This window comes from Chiloscyllium plagiosum, chromosome 2 (assembly GCF_004010195.1).
Source record: "Chiloscyllium plagiosum isolate BGI_BamShark_2017 chromosome 2, ASM401019v2, whole genome shotgun sequence".
In the NCBI taxonomy this organism is placed as follows: domain Eukaryota; kingdom Metazoa; phylum Chordata; class Chondrichthyes; order Orectolobiformes; family Hemiscylliidae; genus Chiloscyllium; species Chiloscyllium plagiosum.
Genome location: NC_057711.1, coordinates 81,937,807 through 81,954,668, shown reverse-complemented (window position 1 = coordinate 81,954,668; position 16,862 = coordinate 81,937,807). Strand labels below are relative to the sequence as shown.

The 16,862-nt window shown below is 39.3% G+C and overlaps 1 protein-coding gene and 1 pseudogene across 2 annotated transcripts in view; one reads left to right on the top strand and one right to left on the bottom strand.

Annotated features, from left to right (window-relative positions):
- The window catches only part of frmd3 (FERM domain containing 3), a 245,765-nt gene that overhangs the window by 192,900 nt on the left and 36,003 nt on the right, over positions 1-16,862 (top strand). For both annotated transcript variants that reach the window (XM_043712851.1, XM_043712861.1), the window contains 2 exons: positions 6,167-6,255; positions 8,556-8,630. In XM_043712851.1, coding sequence (XP_043568786.1) covers positions 6,167-6,255; positions 8,556-8,630 — 164 coding nt within the window. The remainder of the gene's footprint in view (positions 1-6,166; positions 6,256-8,555; positions 8,631-16,862) is intronic.
- LOC122561250 lies at positions 4,091-4,389 on the bottom strand (annotated as a pseudogene).

The window sequence follows — 16,862 nt, the reverse complement described above, 5'->3', positions numbered from 1 at the left end:
GTGGGAGGAAACCGGAGCATCCGGAGGAAACCCACGCAGACACTGGGAGAATGTGCAAACTTCACACAGTTAGTCAGTCGCCTGAGGCGGGAATTGAACCCGGGTCTCTGGCGCTGTGAGGCAGCAGTGCTAACCACTGTGCCACTGTGCCGCCCATAAATGTCTTAAAAGTGTCTTAAAGGAGGAAAATTAGGTAGAGGCAGAGAAATATAGACTGGGACGTCAAGATCTTGAAACCAAGCAATTGAATGCAAGGCCACTGACAATGGAACACTAATGATTAGGAGTGCACAAGAGTCCTGAATCAGAGGATCACAGATATTGCGGATGTTGTCGGCCTTGTGGAGATTACAGAGATAAGGACGTGAAACAAGAACGAGAATTTGAAAATCAAGATGTTGTTTTGGAGTCAATGCAAGTCAACAAAGACAGAGCTGATAGAATAGGATTTACTATGTGATAAGACTCAGACAACATGTTTTGGATGACCTCAAGTTTAGAGAAAAAAGAATTGGGCAGACCAACCAGGACAGCGTTGGAATAGACATCAGGAGGTTATGAAGGCATGGATGAAGGTTTCAGATAAGCTGAAACAGGAAGTCAAGCAACATTATAGAGGTGAAAACAGGTATTCTTGGAAACAGTACAAAGATGACGTGGAAGCTCAACTCAGGATCAAACATGACACCAATGTTGTGAACAGAACAGGTTTATCTTAGGTTTGCTAGTGAAAAGGATGGGACAACTGAAAACAATGGCTTCCTTTTCACCAATATTTAATTAGAGACGATTTCTGCTTATCCAGCACTGGATGTTTGTTAAGCAGTCTGGTAAACTTTTGAAAAATGTATTTCTCCAACTCTGGGGTCAAATTCATCCAGAGAGTTATTTGGATAGCATGTTTATAGATGTGTATGGAATGAGCTGCCAGAAGAAGTGGTGGAGGGTGGTACAATTTCAATATTTAAAAGGCATCTGAATGGGTGTATGAATAGAAGGGTTGAGAGGGTTATGGGCCAAGTGCTGAAAAATGGGACTAGATTAATTTAGGATATCTGGTCGGCATGAACGATTTGGACCGAAGGGTCTGTTTCCGTGCTGCACGTCTCTATGATTCTATGGTCAACAACAGCTTAAGAATATGTTGAGAGAGGGAATGGGTGACTACTAAACAGTCACAAAGGACCAGGCAGATAATGCAGGAATACCCTGAATGGATCTAGCTCCAACCACTTCTAAATACTGATGAGGGTGATATTTAATCTCAGGAGTCGGGCGGGGGTGGCAAACATGAACAGCCGATACTCCACAGCAGAACCAATATAGGGAGAAAGAGGATATGGTCCTGAGGTCAGAATTTAGGGAACTAAGGTGAAAATGATCAATCAGGGTCTTAAAAGTAGCAGTCTCTGATTCACTCCCATGCATAAGTGCCAAGAACAAGTGTGTACAGTAAAAAGGGAAATAAGGCGATTGAATGGGTGGGTGGAAATTTGGAGCAACGGGTATGGCTTTGGATTCTTTGGATATTGGGACCAGCTTTGAGGCAGATGGTACCTGTACAGACAATATGGGTTACACCTAAACAGAGCTGGGACCTGGAGTTCATTGTGAGTTGTTTTGGTGCTGTTAGGGAGGGTTTTAATTAAGTTGATAGGGAGGTAGAGATCTGAGGATAGATTCAATTGGGACAAAATCAGAAATAAAAATAGAAGGGAGGCAATTAGTGGATAATGATAGCTCAGTGTTACTGCTTACAGACTTTTAAGATACAGATGGGGAGAGGTTTACAAAAGAAGGGAGCTGACAGTTTTGGATCAATAAACAATTGCAGCTGTGAGAAGGGATGTTGTGTCAGAAGGATCGTCAAACGAAGCCATATGGATTGACCGAAGGAACTGAAAAAGGACAGTCATATTGCTGAGGTTATATTATCCAGCCCAAATTAGCCTGAGAGCAAAGATATAGGCATATCTCTGATAGGTTCAACAAAATGGCAGTAAAATAACAGAATTTTAAATATCCTGATATTAACGTATAGTTTTGGCGTGAAAGGAATGGAGGAAGCTGTATTCTTGAGGTGCAACCAGAAGGACTTTTTTGTATAAACTACTTTGTAACATATAGTAAGTCCAACAGGAGAAGGGCAGTTTTGGACTTCTAGTAAGGAAATGAAGCTGGGAAGGTGGAAGGAGGGGCACTGGCAAAGTATTTTGATGATAGTGATCATAATTCAGTTAGTTTTAATATAATTATGGAAAAAGATGCATAAAAGAAGAGGTTGAATTCTCAATTGGAGCAAGGCCAATTTTATTAGGCTGATTGAGCAAACATTGGCTAGAAACGTCTACTTAAAAGTAAGTCAGTGTCCGATCTCAGTAGAGATTCAAGGGGATCAAAGTAAACATGTTCCCACAAAGAAAAAAGGTGGGACAGCCAAATCTAGAGTTCACTGGATGTCAAGGATCTTACAGGAAATTAGGAAAGGAAAGAGAGGGTATTAAATAATATTGACAAGTAAAATCAAGGTGAACTCAAAACGTTTTATCAATACATTAAGCATAAGATGATAATTATGGAAAGAATAGGGCCCATAAAAGACTGAAAAGATACCCAATGTGTAGAGTGTAAGCTGCTCCTATGGTTCTTAAAGAATGCTTTGTGTTTATTAATAAAAAGAAGAGTGGTGCAGATATTGTATTTGAAGAGGGGTTAAAGTATTGGGTGTGATAAAGGTTAGGAGAGGGGAATTATTAATGGAATTAGCATCCTTGAAAGTGGATAAATCATAGGTCCAGATGAAATGTTAAAAGAAGTTAGAGAAGAAAGGCAGAAGGCCTGAACATCTCTTTCCTATCCTCACTGGATATAGGTTGGAGGTTTGGAATACTGCTGGTGTTTTATGTTTGTTTAAAAAGGGAGCAAGGGATAGACCAAATAATCACAGACCAGTCAGGCAGAATAACCAATCATTTAGAAGGACATGGATTAGTTAAGGAATGTTAGTATGGATTCATGGAAAATTGTATCTATCTAATTTGATTGAATTCTTGAAGAAGGAGTACTGATGAGAGGAGTGCAGTTGAGGTGGTCAATGTTTACTTCGCAAGGCCTTTGACAAGATATCACATGACAGATTTGTAAAAAAATTTAAACTCAAGTGGGATCCATGAGAATGTAACAAGCAAGCTAGGTATAAAGTAGGCTCAGTGACAGGAAACAAGGGGTGATTATTGGTAAATGTCTTTTCAACTGGAAGGCTGTTTCCAGTGATGTCCTGCAGGGCGCATTACTAGTAAATGTTTCTTGTGCTGTGTGTTAATAATTTAGATATAAATGCACAGAGCATGATCAAGAAATGTGCAGATGAGAAAAAAAATAGCTACATGGTTGTTAGTGAGGAGGATAGTCTTAGACAGTGGAAAGATATCAATGGACTGGTCAGGTGGGTAGAAAAGCACAAATAGAACTTAATCCAGAAATGTTTGAGGTCAAGCTGAACAAGGCAAAGGAATCTATAATTAATAGGGAGTGTTGAAGTGAGAGACATTGGAGTGAATATCCACAGGCCCCTAATGATTGTAAGATAGGTTGATAAGTTAGTTAAGAAATATGGAATTTTTGCATTTTGTTTAAACAAAATACCTTTATGTGTAGAACATTTCAGAGTTAGATTAGATTAGATTATTTACAGTGTGGAAACAGGCCCTTCCACACCGCCCCGCCGAAGCGCAACCCACCCATATCCCTACATTCCTGAAGAAGGGCTTATGCCCGAAACGTCGATTCTCCTGTTCCCTGGATGCTGCCTGACCTGCTGCGCTTTTCCAGCAACACATTTTCAGCTCCCTACATTTACCCCTTACCTAACACTGTGGGCAATTTAGCATGGCCAATTCACCTGACCTGCACATCTTTGGACTGTGGGAGGAAACCGGAGCACCCGGAGGAAACCCACGCAGACACGAGGAGAACGTGCAAACTCCACACAGTCAGTCGCCTGAGGCGGGAATTGAATCCGGGTCTCTGGCGCTGGGAGGCAGCTGTGCTAACCACTGTGCCACCCACAAGTTTATTTCTCACTGATTTGTTATGGCATGCTCCAGATGATATCAGGATCACCAGGATGAATGATAGTCAGTGTGCACACTCTGTAGTATTTACCACAAACTATACCTAGTTAAATGTTGTTGCTACTGTAATGGTACATGCCAGTCTTGGCTAACAGCATAATACTGAATCTTCATCTTCCTCAAGACTGAACAGTTATCGACAAGAATATTCAGCTTGGCTTTGGTTTGATGAGTCATCTTCAAAATCTTGTGATGTTTCATAATCAGCTGGAGTTGATGGACTCCAAGACTTTTTTGTCTACTTGGCTGACAACATCTTTGTCTGCCTGGCTGCCCACTTGCCTGTTTTTTGCTAAGCCCAAGGGACAGTGTGTGAGGAGGAGGAGGAGAGGGGAGATTTGATTGAGATATACAAAATTGTAAGGAAATGGATAGGATGGATGGGAAGGGCCTATTCACTTGAGGCCTAGACTTAAAGTGATGGCATCATGAGCCAATTGGCCCTTTTCTGAACCATAAACATTCTATGATTCTGTGAAGTCTTGATCATTCTCCACTTCTCTCAGTTTTGATGGTTGTGCCTTCAGTTGTCTAGGTCCTAACTCCTTCAAGTCATTCTTAAGCTTCCTTATTGTTTTATTTTGCTGTCCTCCTTTAAAGTCGTCTGTAAAACTTACATTTATGATCAATGTCTTTCCAGCTCAAATTATGCTCCTGTGAAGCATCTTAGATAGTTTTTGTAATTGCCAATAGCAATTATGGATTTATGGAAGAATATGTAAAAGATAATGTTGCCTGAGACTCAACATAGGCCAGATACAATACTTGCTCCAGAGCAGTTAGGGTTGGGAAATAATGATACTCTCACCCTATGAATGAACAAAAAAACTTACCTACTAAGTAGGAAACAAAAATGAAAGAATGTGCATTTTGGTAGAATTTCTCAGATCCCCATGACATCTCAAGTGATCAACTACAGCCAATTAAGTACTTTTTGAAGAGTAGTCACTGTTGTAGGCAAGCAGAGCAACCAGTTTATACATATCAAAATGTTTTCACAAGCAACATTAATGTACGTGACCAGTTAATCTGTTTATTAGTGATGCTTGACTGAGGGCCAGGGCACTGCAATAATTTTTTGCTTTGGGATAGTGTTTTGGGAATTTTTTTACTTATACCACAGGAGGATCGTAGAACTTTGATTTACTGCCTCATCCAGAGGAGGTCCATGCCATTGATAGCTTACAGTTCTTCAGAGAACTTTTATGCAAAGTTTAAAACTTCAAGGGAATGTTAAAAATGGAGGCTCATATTATTTTGCTAATAAACATATTGTTGATTATTGCATTGTACTTAAACAACCCCAGATATGGGAAGATGATAAACATAACCTAATAATTGTAAATAGACAAATCCTTTAAAGATTATCTTAGCTGGCTTCTTGTTTCTTTTTAATTGTTCTTTTTCTCTTCCTCTACTGTTCCATATATATTTATTGCTCCTGTTCCTCTATCAATAGTTTCTGAATGAAGCCCTCTCTGGTTTAATGTTCCTTCTCTTCATGAGTGTGATATTTTGCCCTTAACTTACTGATCTGCTCTTATTAATTTTCACCAGATTTGCATTGTTGCAGTGATATGTACCTGTGTTCTGTCTTTCCCAACTGGCTTCAGAGTCTGTTAGCAGGAGAAAAATATAAGCAAACTATGTCAATTCTAATCACTATAGATATGACCCTGCTGGAGAGTACAGGTGTAAATATTTGGTTGAGTACATACCTTCAGTCCCACATGATCAAATAGCAAACAAGAACTTGAATGAAGCATCAATACTTTGAAAGATGACCATGGTAATAGTTAGTAATTTTGCTCATTTTTAAAAATTTCCTTATGGAGCGTGGGCATCACTGGTTGGCCAGCATTTACTGCCAATCCCCAGTTGCTCTTCAGAACATAGTGGTGAGATGCTTTCTCGAACTGCTGCAGTTCACGTGCTGTAGGTAAACCCACAATACAATTCTATTTGCCTTAATATTTTTATTACATGTATTTTTAGACACCAGTTTAATAATGGTTGTCATTTCACATTCTTAGAAGAAAACAGTACTGACTTATCATACATCAACTCCAGCTGCTTGCAAGCATCTTTGGAAATGTGGTGTGGAGAACCAAGCTTTTTACAAGTGAGTTTATGAATACTGAGATGTTTTTGTGGAAAAGTGATGAAAGTGATATAAAAACTGAAAATGTTGGAAATACTCAGCAGGTCTAGCAGTATCTCTGGAGAGAGTAAAGAGTTATTATTTCATGTTTGTGATCTTTCATCAGATGGTTGTTGACCTGAAACATTAACTGTGTTTCTAATTTCAGGCTTGCTGCCAGACCTACTGAATAGTTGGTGTATTATTTGTCTTTATTTCAGGTTTCGAGCATCTGCAGTATATTACTTTTATATGGATTAATGTGATAGATTTTTCTCAATTTATTTACATATTGTCCCATACATTTCCTCCCTCTCAATTTATCATGATTACTTACAATTTAAAATAATGCACATAATTTTAAACATAGGCACTTAAATTATTTTTCAATGTTCAATTTTAACAGTTTGATTTTCTAATAGTGTGATGAATATTTAAATATACAATGCATTTGCCAGTTTTGATATTTCTTTCAATATAATACATCGAGGAAGGGAGGGATTTGATGAAGTACAGTTATGTTGAATGCTTTCATTTGATGTTAACTCAAAATAGCTAAAAGAATTGGTCATAGAAATAACACAATCATAAAAATAAATGAATTAGGAACAGAAGTAGATCAACTGGCCTTTCAAGCCTGCTCCATCTTTCAATAAGACCATGACTGATCTGATTACTCCATGATCCTGCCTACCCTTGATAAACCTTCACTTCTTCTTTATCAAGAATCTACTCATCTCTGTATTTAAAATACTCTCAGACTCTGCTTCCACTGCATTTAGAAAGCAAGAGAGTTCCATAGACTCAAGACACTCGGTGAGAAAAATGTTATCATTTCTGTCATAGATAGGCAATCCTTTTTTCAAAAAACAGTGATCCCTGATTCTATATTCTTCCACAAGAATAAACATCTTTTTCCAATCTATGCTGTCACAACTCCTCAGGATTTTTAACACTTCAATCAAGTTACTCCTTGCTTTTCTAAACTCCAGCAGATACAAGTTGAACCTGTCTAATCTTCCTCATAAAATAATCCACCCATTCTAGATATTAGTCTAGTAAATCCTTCCTTATGTAACATGACTAATGTTGTACACAATACTCCAAATGTGATTTCATCAATGCATTGTGTAACCGAAACATAATCTCATTTGCCATATCCTTATTTTTCGTTATTAATTCCCCAGACTCACTCCTTTAGGATTGATGCTTTCTTTATTGACTCTGCTTTTTAGATTACCTGTAGAAACACCAACTATCTGTTTATAAATTTCCTAGTTAGCTTTCTCACGTATTCTAGTTTTTCTTTTCCTATTAATATTTTAGTTAATTTCTTTTTAATAATATTCTATCCAATCTTATGAGCTACCACCCAATTTTATGTAATTATGGGTTTTGTTTTTAAATTTTATTAATCACAGATGATGGGTCCACTCTTGGAATTTTTTTTATCATTTATATGAAAGTGTAAAAAGGACAACCTTGATCCTTGTGGCACATCAGTCATTACATCTTGTCAACCAGAATATAAGCCTTTACATCTGTATGATTTACATATACTTGTACTGTATTCTGAGTTGTTCCCTTGTCTGCTGCTGTATCTCTACTGACCTATCGTTTAACCTAATTTTTCAGTTGACTTTAGCTAGCTCTGCTTTCATGCCCTTATAATTGCCCTAATTTACATTTGAAATACTAATCTTTCCCTCTAAGTGAATGTGAAATTCTTCATATTATGATTACAAATATTTGGAAATGTAATCTCAAACAAAAAAAACAACAGTCCAATGTTTATGACCTAAACAGTATGTGGACCTTCATTAGTATTATTCTTCTATAAATTTTTGTTTAGCAGATGTGAACTAAATCATAAACATGTCTCTCTGGCACAGAAGACTAGAATCTCTCAAAGCTGCTGTTTTAGATTCTGCTTTAGAAATTCAGGCGTACTAGCATTCCGTAGTGGTATTCCATTCTGAAGAAGTCATATCAGACTCAAATGGTAAATCTGTTTCTCTCTCTGCAGAAGCAGCTGGATCTGCTGAGGTACACCAGCACTTTGTTTTTAATTCAGATTTCCAGTATCCAAAGTGTTTTGTTTTAATTAGATTAGCATCTGTATCTCTGAATTGAGCATTTGGCTTGCCCAACTTCTGACAAAAGCAGAATTAGTAAATCTTAGCCAGGAAGTAATATCTAATAATTTGGGTGGATTTTTTTCCTTTGTAGTCCTTTAATCAAAATGCTAGTTGCACCAAATACTATATTTTTCATATTTTTAGGTATGAAAAATCCAGTCAGATCAAGACTGTGTCCAGCAGCAACATTTTTTTCAAAGGCAGGAGATTTCGTTTCAGGTGGGTTTTTCTGTCAAAGGATTCTGTGCCTTATTATTTTGCCTAAAGCTTATAAATTCAATAAGCAATTTATTTTATGTAATAACTTAGAGACTAGCTGTAAATGCAGTAGCTAAACCACTTACATTCTAATTCTGACCATGAAGTACAAATTCCTGAGTTGCATGAGAACAGAATCTACAGATATGTCTTAACATCCGATTATTCAGTTTGCTCTTAAGTAACTAGTTCACATGTTTACACAACTTGTAAGGTTCACATTTAGGAACCACAGCTTAACCTGAAAAGGGAATCAAGTTTGAAAGTGATTTAAAGTAGTTTTGTAAGAATCAATGTGTAAAAACTTATGCACAACTAATGACCCATGACAGTTGAGAACAGTTTAATGGCCCTGAAGGACAAATGAACAGATTGTACAGAGTGGGTGTTGATATCCATAGTCAGTGGTGGGAGCCTTCTGCTGCCAGTATTAGGATGTTCTTACTCTGGTCTTCCATTACAAACCTTTTTGCAGTCAAAGAATACCCAACCAAAAATACTCTCTGTTTCTTATCCTTCAGCCAATTTTGTATCCATGTTGCATTTTACTCTCTGACCAATCACTTTCCTCACACGTTTGTTTTGGTAGTGAATGCCTTTTTGAAGATGCATGTACATCACCAGTCCCATGTAAGCCTTCCCCTTATTAACCCTCTTTGTCACCTCTCCAAAAAACTGTGAGCAAGTTAGAGATGACTTTTCCTTGACAAGTCCATGCTGACATTTCTGAATCAATCCATATTTTGTCATGTGGCTACCTCCCTATAGTGCCAGGATTAAGGACACCTCAAAATGATTGCAGCATATAGTCAGTTCTGCTATAACACGTGTTTCTTCAACGCAAATTGGCTTTAATGCAATCGAAGAATTTCATCTGTTATTTGTAGAATGCAAACTTTCCTTACCTGTATTAGCTATAACATGTTTCTGGCTCCATTATTTTAAATGGTGTGGCTATTGCACTATTTTCTTATAATGCGAGATTACACGAGAACGGAACTATCATGTTATATCAGAACTGACTGTGTTGTCAAAGGGGAGAGTGAAAAGCCGGAAGCTGTTGTACATATTGGTAAGAACGACAAAATTAAGGAGAGTGTTAAGGCTTTGCAGAGTGAATATAGGAAATTAGGTGGAAGCTTAAAAAGTGGAACCTCAAAGGTAGTAATCTCTGGATTTCTCTCAATGCTATGTGTTAGTGAGAGTAGGAAAAAGAAGCTAGGGCAGATAAAATAATGGCTGAGGAGATGGTGCAGTGGGCAAGGATTCAGATTTTTGGATCATAGGGATGGGTTGCACCTGAACTGAAAAGGACCAAATTCCTGGTGGGAAGATTTGATGGAGCTATTTGTATGGATTTAAAGTAGTCTGGCGGTGGGAGGGCCCAAAGTAGTGGTGAGAATGGAAAGACAGATGAAGATGGTTCTCAATTGAAAAACCAGCAAGTTAATAAGAAAAGGCGGGCAAGAGCAAGTGAGAAAATGAGGTTACTGAAGAATTAAACTGCATTTATTTCAATACATGGATCTTGTAGAAAAGGCAGATGAATTCAGGACATATATGGGAAAATGGGACTGGGACATCATAGCTATTATAGAGACATGGCTGAGGTAGGAATAGAACTGACATCTCAATTTTCTGGGTTTTAGATGCTATAGAAACGTTAGAAAGGGAGGCAAGAGAGGAGGGGGAGTGGCATTTTTCATTAAGGAAAACGTTACTGCTGTACTTAGAGGATATTTCTGAGGGATTGTGTAATGAAGCTGTACGGGTATAACTCAGAAATAAGAAGGGGATGATTACCTTGATGGGATTGTAGTATAGACCCCCCCAAGAGTCGGGGGAAATTGAGAAGCAAATACGTAGAGAAATCTTAGATATATGTAAAAAAAAGGTTGTAAAAGTAGAGGATTTTAACTTTCCATAAATAGACCAGGACTGCTATCGTGTTAAGGGCTTGGATGGTGAGAAATTTGTTCAATGTGTTCAAGAAAATTTTCTTCATCAATATGTAAATGTACTTACTGGAGAAGGAGCAAAACTTGACCTTGTCTTGGGAAATAAGACAGAGCAAATGACTGAAGTGTTAGTGGGGAGCACTTTGAGACCTGTGACCATAACGCTATTAGTTTTAAAATAGTTATGGAAAAGGATAGGACTTGTATAAAAGTTAAAGTCTTATTTGGAGTAAGGTAACTTTTGATGGTATTAAACAGGAACTTTCAAGAATTGATTGGAGTAGACTGTTCACAGGTAAATAAATGACTGGCAATTGGGAGACTTTCAAAAGTGAGATAACAAGAGTTCAGAAGCATTATCTTCCTGTTAAGAGTGCAGGGTAACACTGGTAAGAGTAGGACACAATGGATGAATAAAGATATGGTGCTCTGGTCAAGAATAAGAAGGATTCATGTAATAGGTATACACAACTGAGATCAAATGAATCTCTTGAAGAGGATAAGGGGTGCAGGGGTATTCTTAAGAGTGAAATCAGGAGGACAAGAAGAGGATACAAGAGAGACTTGGCAGATAAGATTAAGGATAACCCAATTCTACAAGTACATTAAGAGCAAAAGAGCAGATCCCCTCAAAGATCAACAAGGTGGTCTAACTGTGGAACCGCAGGAGATGGGAGAGATACTACAAAAATAAAGTTTGTGTCAGTTTTTACTGTGGAGAAAGAAACGGAGGCTAGGGAACTCTGTGAAATAACTATTGATGTCTTGAAAACAGTCCACATTACAGAAGAGGAAGTGCTGGAGGTCTTAAAAAACTTAAAGGTGGATAAATCTACAGATTATGACTAAGTGTATACTAGGATGTTGCAGGAAGTTAAGGAGGAAATTGCAGGGTCCCAAGGAAAGATATTTGTATCATCTACAGCTATGGATGATATGCCAGAGAACTGGAGGGTGTGTAATGTTGTGCCTTTATTTAAGAAAGGCTGTAAGGAGAAGCCTGGGATCTATAGACCGGTGAGTCTGACATCAGTGGCGGTTAAGTTGTTGGAGGGGATTCTGACAGATAGGATTTACTTGCATTTGGAGAGTCAGAGACTGATTAGGGATAGTCAGCATGGTTCTTTGCTTGAGAAATCATGTCTCACCAGCTTGATTGAGTTTTTTGACCAAAAAGATTGAGGGTAGAGCAGTAGACATTGTCTACATGGACTTCAGCACAGCCTTTGACAAGATTCCGCATGGTAGACTAATTGTTAAAATTAGATCACATGGGATTCAGAAAGGGTTTGCCAATTTGATACAAAATTGGTTTGATGGTAGAAGACAAAGGGTGGTGTTGGGGGATTGTTTCTCGGGCTGGAGGCCTGAGACCAGTGGTATTCCGCAGGGATCGGTGATAGGTCCACTTTTGTTTGTCATTTATCTAAACAATTTGGATGAGGATTTAGGAGGCATGGTTAATAAATTTGTGGATGATGCCAAAATTGCTGGCATAGTTGACAGTGAAGAAGGTTATCTAAGATTACACAGGGATCTTGATCAATTGGACCAATGGGCTAAGGAGTGGCAGATAGAATTTTAATTTGGATGTATGCGAGGTATTGCAGTTGGTAAAACAAACAAGGGCAGAAATCATCCAGTTAATGATAGGCCCTGGGTAGTGTTGTTAAACAGAGAGACATAGCAGTTCAGGCACATAGTTCTTTGAAAGTTGCATCATAGGTAGACATTGTGTTTAAGAAGGCATTTAGCATGCCTGTCTTCACTGCTCGGACCATTGACTACAGGATTGGGACATCATGTTGGGATTGTACAGGATATGGTAAAGCCACTTTTGGAGTACTGTGTACAGGTCTTGTCACCCTGCTATAGGAAGGATATTATGAAATTGAAAAGATTTCAGAAAAAGATTTATCAGGATGTTGCTGAACCTGGAGGTTTTGTGTTATAAGGAGAGGCTGGGACTTTTTGTAAGTTGAATGTAGGAGGTTGAAGAGTGTCCTTCTAGAGGTTTATAAAATCATGAGGGGCATAGATAAAATGAAGAGCAAAGCTCTTTTCCTTAGGGTGGGGGAGTTCAAATCTAGGGGGCATATTTTTAAGGTGAGAGGAGAAAGATTTAAATGGGACCTGAGGAGCAACATTTTTATCATAAAGTGGATTGCATTTGGAATAATCTGCCATAAGAAGTGGTAAATGGAGGTGCAGTTAGCATATTTAAAAGACCTTTGGATAGGTACATGAATAGGAAAGGCTTAGAGGGTTATTGGCCAAATCCAGGCAAATGAGACTGGTTTAGTTTGGGAATCTTGGTCAGCATGGACAAGTTGGATCGCAGAGTCTGTTTCCATGCTGTATGATTCTATGACTCTAAGACTGTAAGACTTTAAATGATACTTTCTAAAAGTACTCCCCACCATGAAAAATTCTTCTTTTCGGACTGGGCTGCCTCTAATTTGCTCCTTTGTTGTTTTAATTTTGGCTTTGCGCCAGTCCCAAGTCTGTGACCTCAGTCTGTGACCTTTGTGGCCCTTGATTTGCCATGCTGTAATTATGCCTCATTTTATCCCCCAGCTATGGTGGTAATTGTTAATGAGGAGATAAGTACTACTTTCCAGCCTGTGTTCTGTGTTGTTCTGTAAGGTTTTTAAGGTTATTCCTTACCCATTGGAGATCTTAACTTTGCTGATGGAGCCTGTAGTAACTGTTTACTCCCCGATAAATCTTGACCACCAGCAGACAATGCAGTTTGCATTTGTTTTAGGAATTACTAGTTCTCCTGCTCCATTGAGTTCCTAACTAACCACTTCTTTTATGCATTCATGAGACATAGGCATAGCTGGCTGGCCAGCATTTATTGCCCGTCCTTTGTTGGCTTTGAGAAGGTGGTGGTGAGCTGCCTTCTTTAACTGCTGCAGTTCACATGCTGTAGGTAGATGCCTAATGCCATTAGGGAGGAAATGCTAGGATTTTGACCCAGTTAAAATGAAGGAACGATGATCTATTTCCATGTCAGGATGATCAGTGGTTTGGATGGGAACCTGCAGTGGTAGTGTTCCCATGTGTATGCTGCCCTTGTCCTTCTAGATGGAAATGAATGTGGATTTGTCCTGGATGGTGTCAAGCTTCTTGAGTTTGTTGATGCTGCATCTATTCAGGAAAGTTGGGAGTATTCTATCACACTCCTGACTTGTGCCTTGTAGATAGTGGACAGGTTTGGGGAGTCAGGAGGTGAGTATACTCATTGCAGTTTTCCTAACCTCTGACCTGCTCCTGTAGCCACTGCGTTTATGTGATTAGTTCAGTTTAGTTCTGGTCAATGGTAACCCCAACGATATTGATAGTGGGAGATTCTGTGATGGTAACATTCAATGGCAAGGGACGGTGATTAAACTGATGGTCATTGCTTGGCATTTGTGCAATGCAAATGTTACTTGCTATTTGTCAGCCCAAGTCTCGATATTGTCCAGATCTTGTTGCATTTGAACATGGATTTCTTCAGTATCTGAGGAGTCCCTATTGGTGCTGAACATTGTGCAAACTTCAGTGAACATCCCCACTTCCTACTTTATAAGGGAAGGAAGTTCAATGATGAAACAGCTGAAGATGGTTGGGCCTAAGATACTATCCTGAGGAACTCCTGCAGACATGTTCTGGAGCTAAGATGACTGACCTCCAGCAACCACAACCATCTTCTTACATGCCAGGTGTGACTCCAATCAGTGGAAAATTTGCCCCTATATCCATTGCTTCCAGTTTTGCGAGGGCTCCATGATGCCACTCTCAGTTGAATGTGACCTTGATGTCAAGGGCTGTCACTTTCGCCTCACCTCTGGAATTCTGCTTTTTTGTCCATGTTTGAACCAAGACTGCAATCATGTAAGGAACTGAGTGGCCCTGGTGGAACCCAAACTGGGTATCAGTGAGCAGGTGCTGCTTGTTAGCACTGTTGATGATACTTTTCACCACTTTACCGATAATTGAGTGTAGACTAATGGAACGGTAATTGGCTCAGTTGGATTTGTTCTACTTTTTATGTTCAAGACATATCTGGCAATTTTCCACATTGTTAGGTAGATGCTATTGTTGTAACTGGACTGGAACGGTTTGGCTAAGGGTTGTCAAATAATGCAGTACAAGTCTTCTGTACTATTGTTGGAATGTTTTCAGGGCCTATAGAAGTATCCAATACCTCCAGCTGCTTTTGATATCATGTGGCGTTAATCAAATTGGCTGAAGACTGCTATCTTGATGTTGGGGACCACTATATGCGACTGAAAAGGATCTTCCACTCACCACTTCTGGCTAAAGATTGCTGCAATTGCTTCGCCTTATCTTTTGCACCGATGCGTTGGTCTCTTCCCTTATTCATGATGGGGATATTTGTGCAATCTTCTCCTCCAGTGAGTTGTTTACTTGTCCACCACCATTCATGACTGTACGTGGCAGATTAGCAGTGCTTAAACCTGACCCGTTGTTTCTGGGATCACTTAGCTCTGTCTGTCACTTGCTACTTATCCTGTTTGGCATACACATAATGGAGAAAGTGAGTACTGCATATGCTGGGGATCAGATTCGAGAGTGTGGTGATGGAAAGGCACACCAGGTCAGGCAGCATCTGAGGAGCAGGAGAATTGACATTTCAGGCATAAGCCCATCATCAGGATGTTGTGTTTGGTAGCCTTATTATCAGGTATGCCTGGTGTTGCTCCTGACATGCCCTCCTGCACTCTCCATTGAACCAGGGTTGATCCCCTGGCTTGATGTTAATGATTGACTGGAGCATATGAGGTTGCTGATTGTGCTGAAGCACAATTCTGCAGCTGTTGATGGCCCACGGCACTTCACGAATGGCCAATCTTGAGTTGCTAGATCTGTTTGAAGACTGTCCCATTTAGCATGGTGCTAATGCCACACAACATGATGGAGCGTATTCTCAATGTGAAGGTGTGACTTCATCTCCACAAGAACTGGTCACTTTTACTGATATTGTCATGGATAGATGCATCTGCAATTTGCAGATGGGTAAGGATGAGATCAATTTTATCTTAACTTCTAGACTGAAGAAGAGGGAAAGTCCTTTAGGACCCAACCAGCTTTCTCAGTAGCTCCTGCAGCAAATCTCTCACCATGTCTAAAATACTTTTACCATTGACTGGATTTCTTCCTTGTGGAACCTTCCCACAAGAGTTTCTTCTGTGGGATGACAGAATTTTCAGTTCTTCCCTGCTGCTGATTGATTGCCAGTGCACCATGAATTAAGATGAGTCTGATGATCTCACATCATGACTCATCATTTTGTATATGAAGTCAAAACAAGTCTGTCTCTCACCATGTGGCAAGGTTGCTGCTTCTACTCTCTTTTAAGTGTGGATGTGCACAGGTCCTGCTTCGTCTGGTGTGGGTTAAGGAAAATCACTTCTTGGTTTAATTAAAAGAGGGTTTTATATTGACCAAGTAGTTGATGTTAGCAACTAGTTACAGATTACACTGATATGATAAACATTTTACAAGAACTATGAGAAAGTGCCTCATGTTAGTTCTGACTCTTTTGAGACCTTAAGCTGTTCTGTCCACAAATCTATCCTTAATATGAACCCTTTGGGATCCTTAGGGCCTGTTACAACAGAGATTACATGGACTATTAAAATCTGGACACAATGTGACTCATTGCATTGTGAGGTTTCTCTTCAGTAAAATCTTTCCCACTCTAACTTAGATAGCCTTTCTCTAACCACAGACTTAATACCAACAAAAATCAAAGAAGTCCAACAAGTAAGTTTTTCAGTGAACAAATTTACCCAAGAGCATATCAGTCGTTCTTGTGAACCTCAATAGGGCCTTACTAACAGCTGTCTTCCTGGTGCTCCTCCACAATGCTACCTCAATGGACACAACATGGCTGGTGAAAGATTGCTAACTTCCATTCAGGGAGCTATCTGATGCCTTGGACTGCCCTGGAAATCATGGACCCAGTTTCAAACTACACCATCTAAGCATGGATGACAGCAATCTGGTTGAGACAAAAGCTAGGACACTGGCTGGAGCTATGAATGCAGTCATCCTGAGAGATGACAGTAGGTTTGTGCTCTCTAGTACCATTACCACACATGTGGGCGGGATCATAGCAGTCCACTTAATCAGCTAGGATACAAACTATTGGACTATCAGGAATTTGCAAGCCCGATGAACATTGAAAGCAACAGCCATGATGGTAGAGCTACATGTTAGC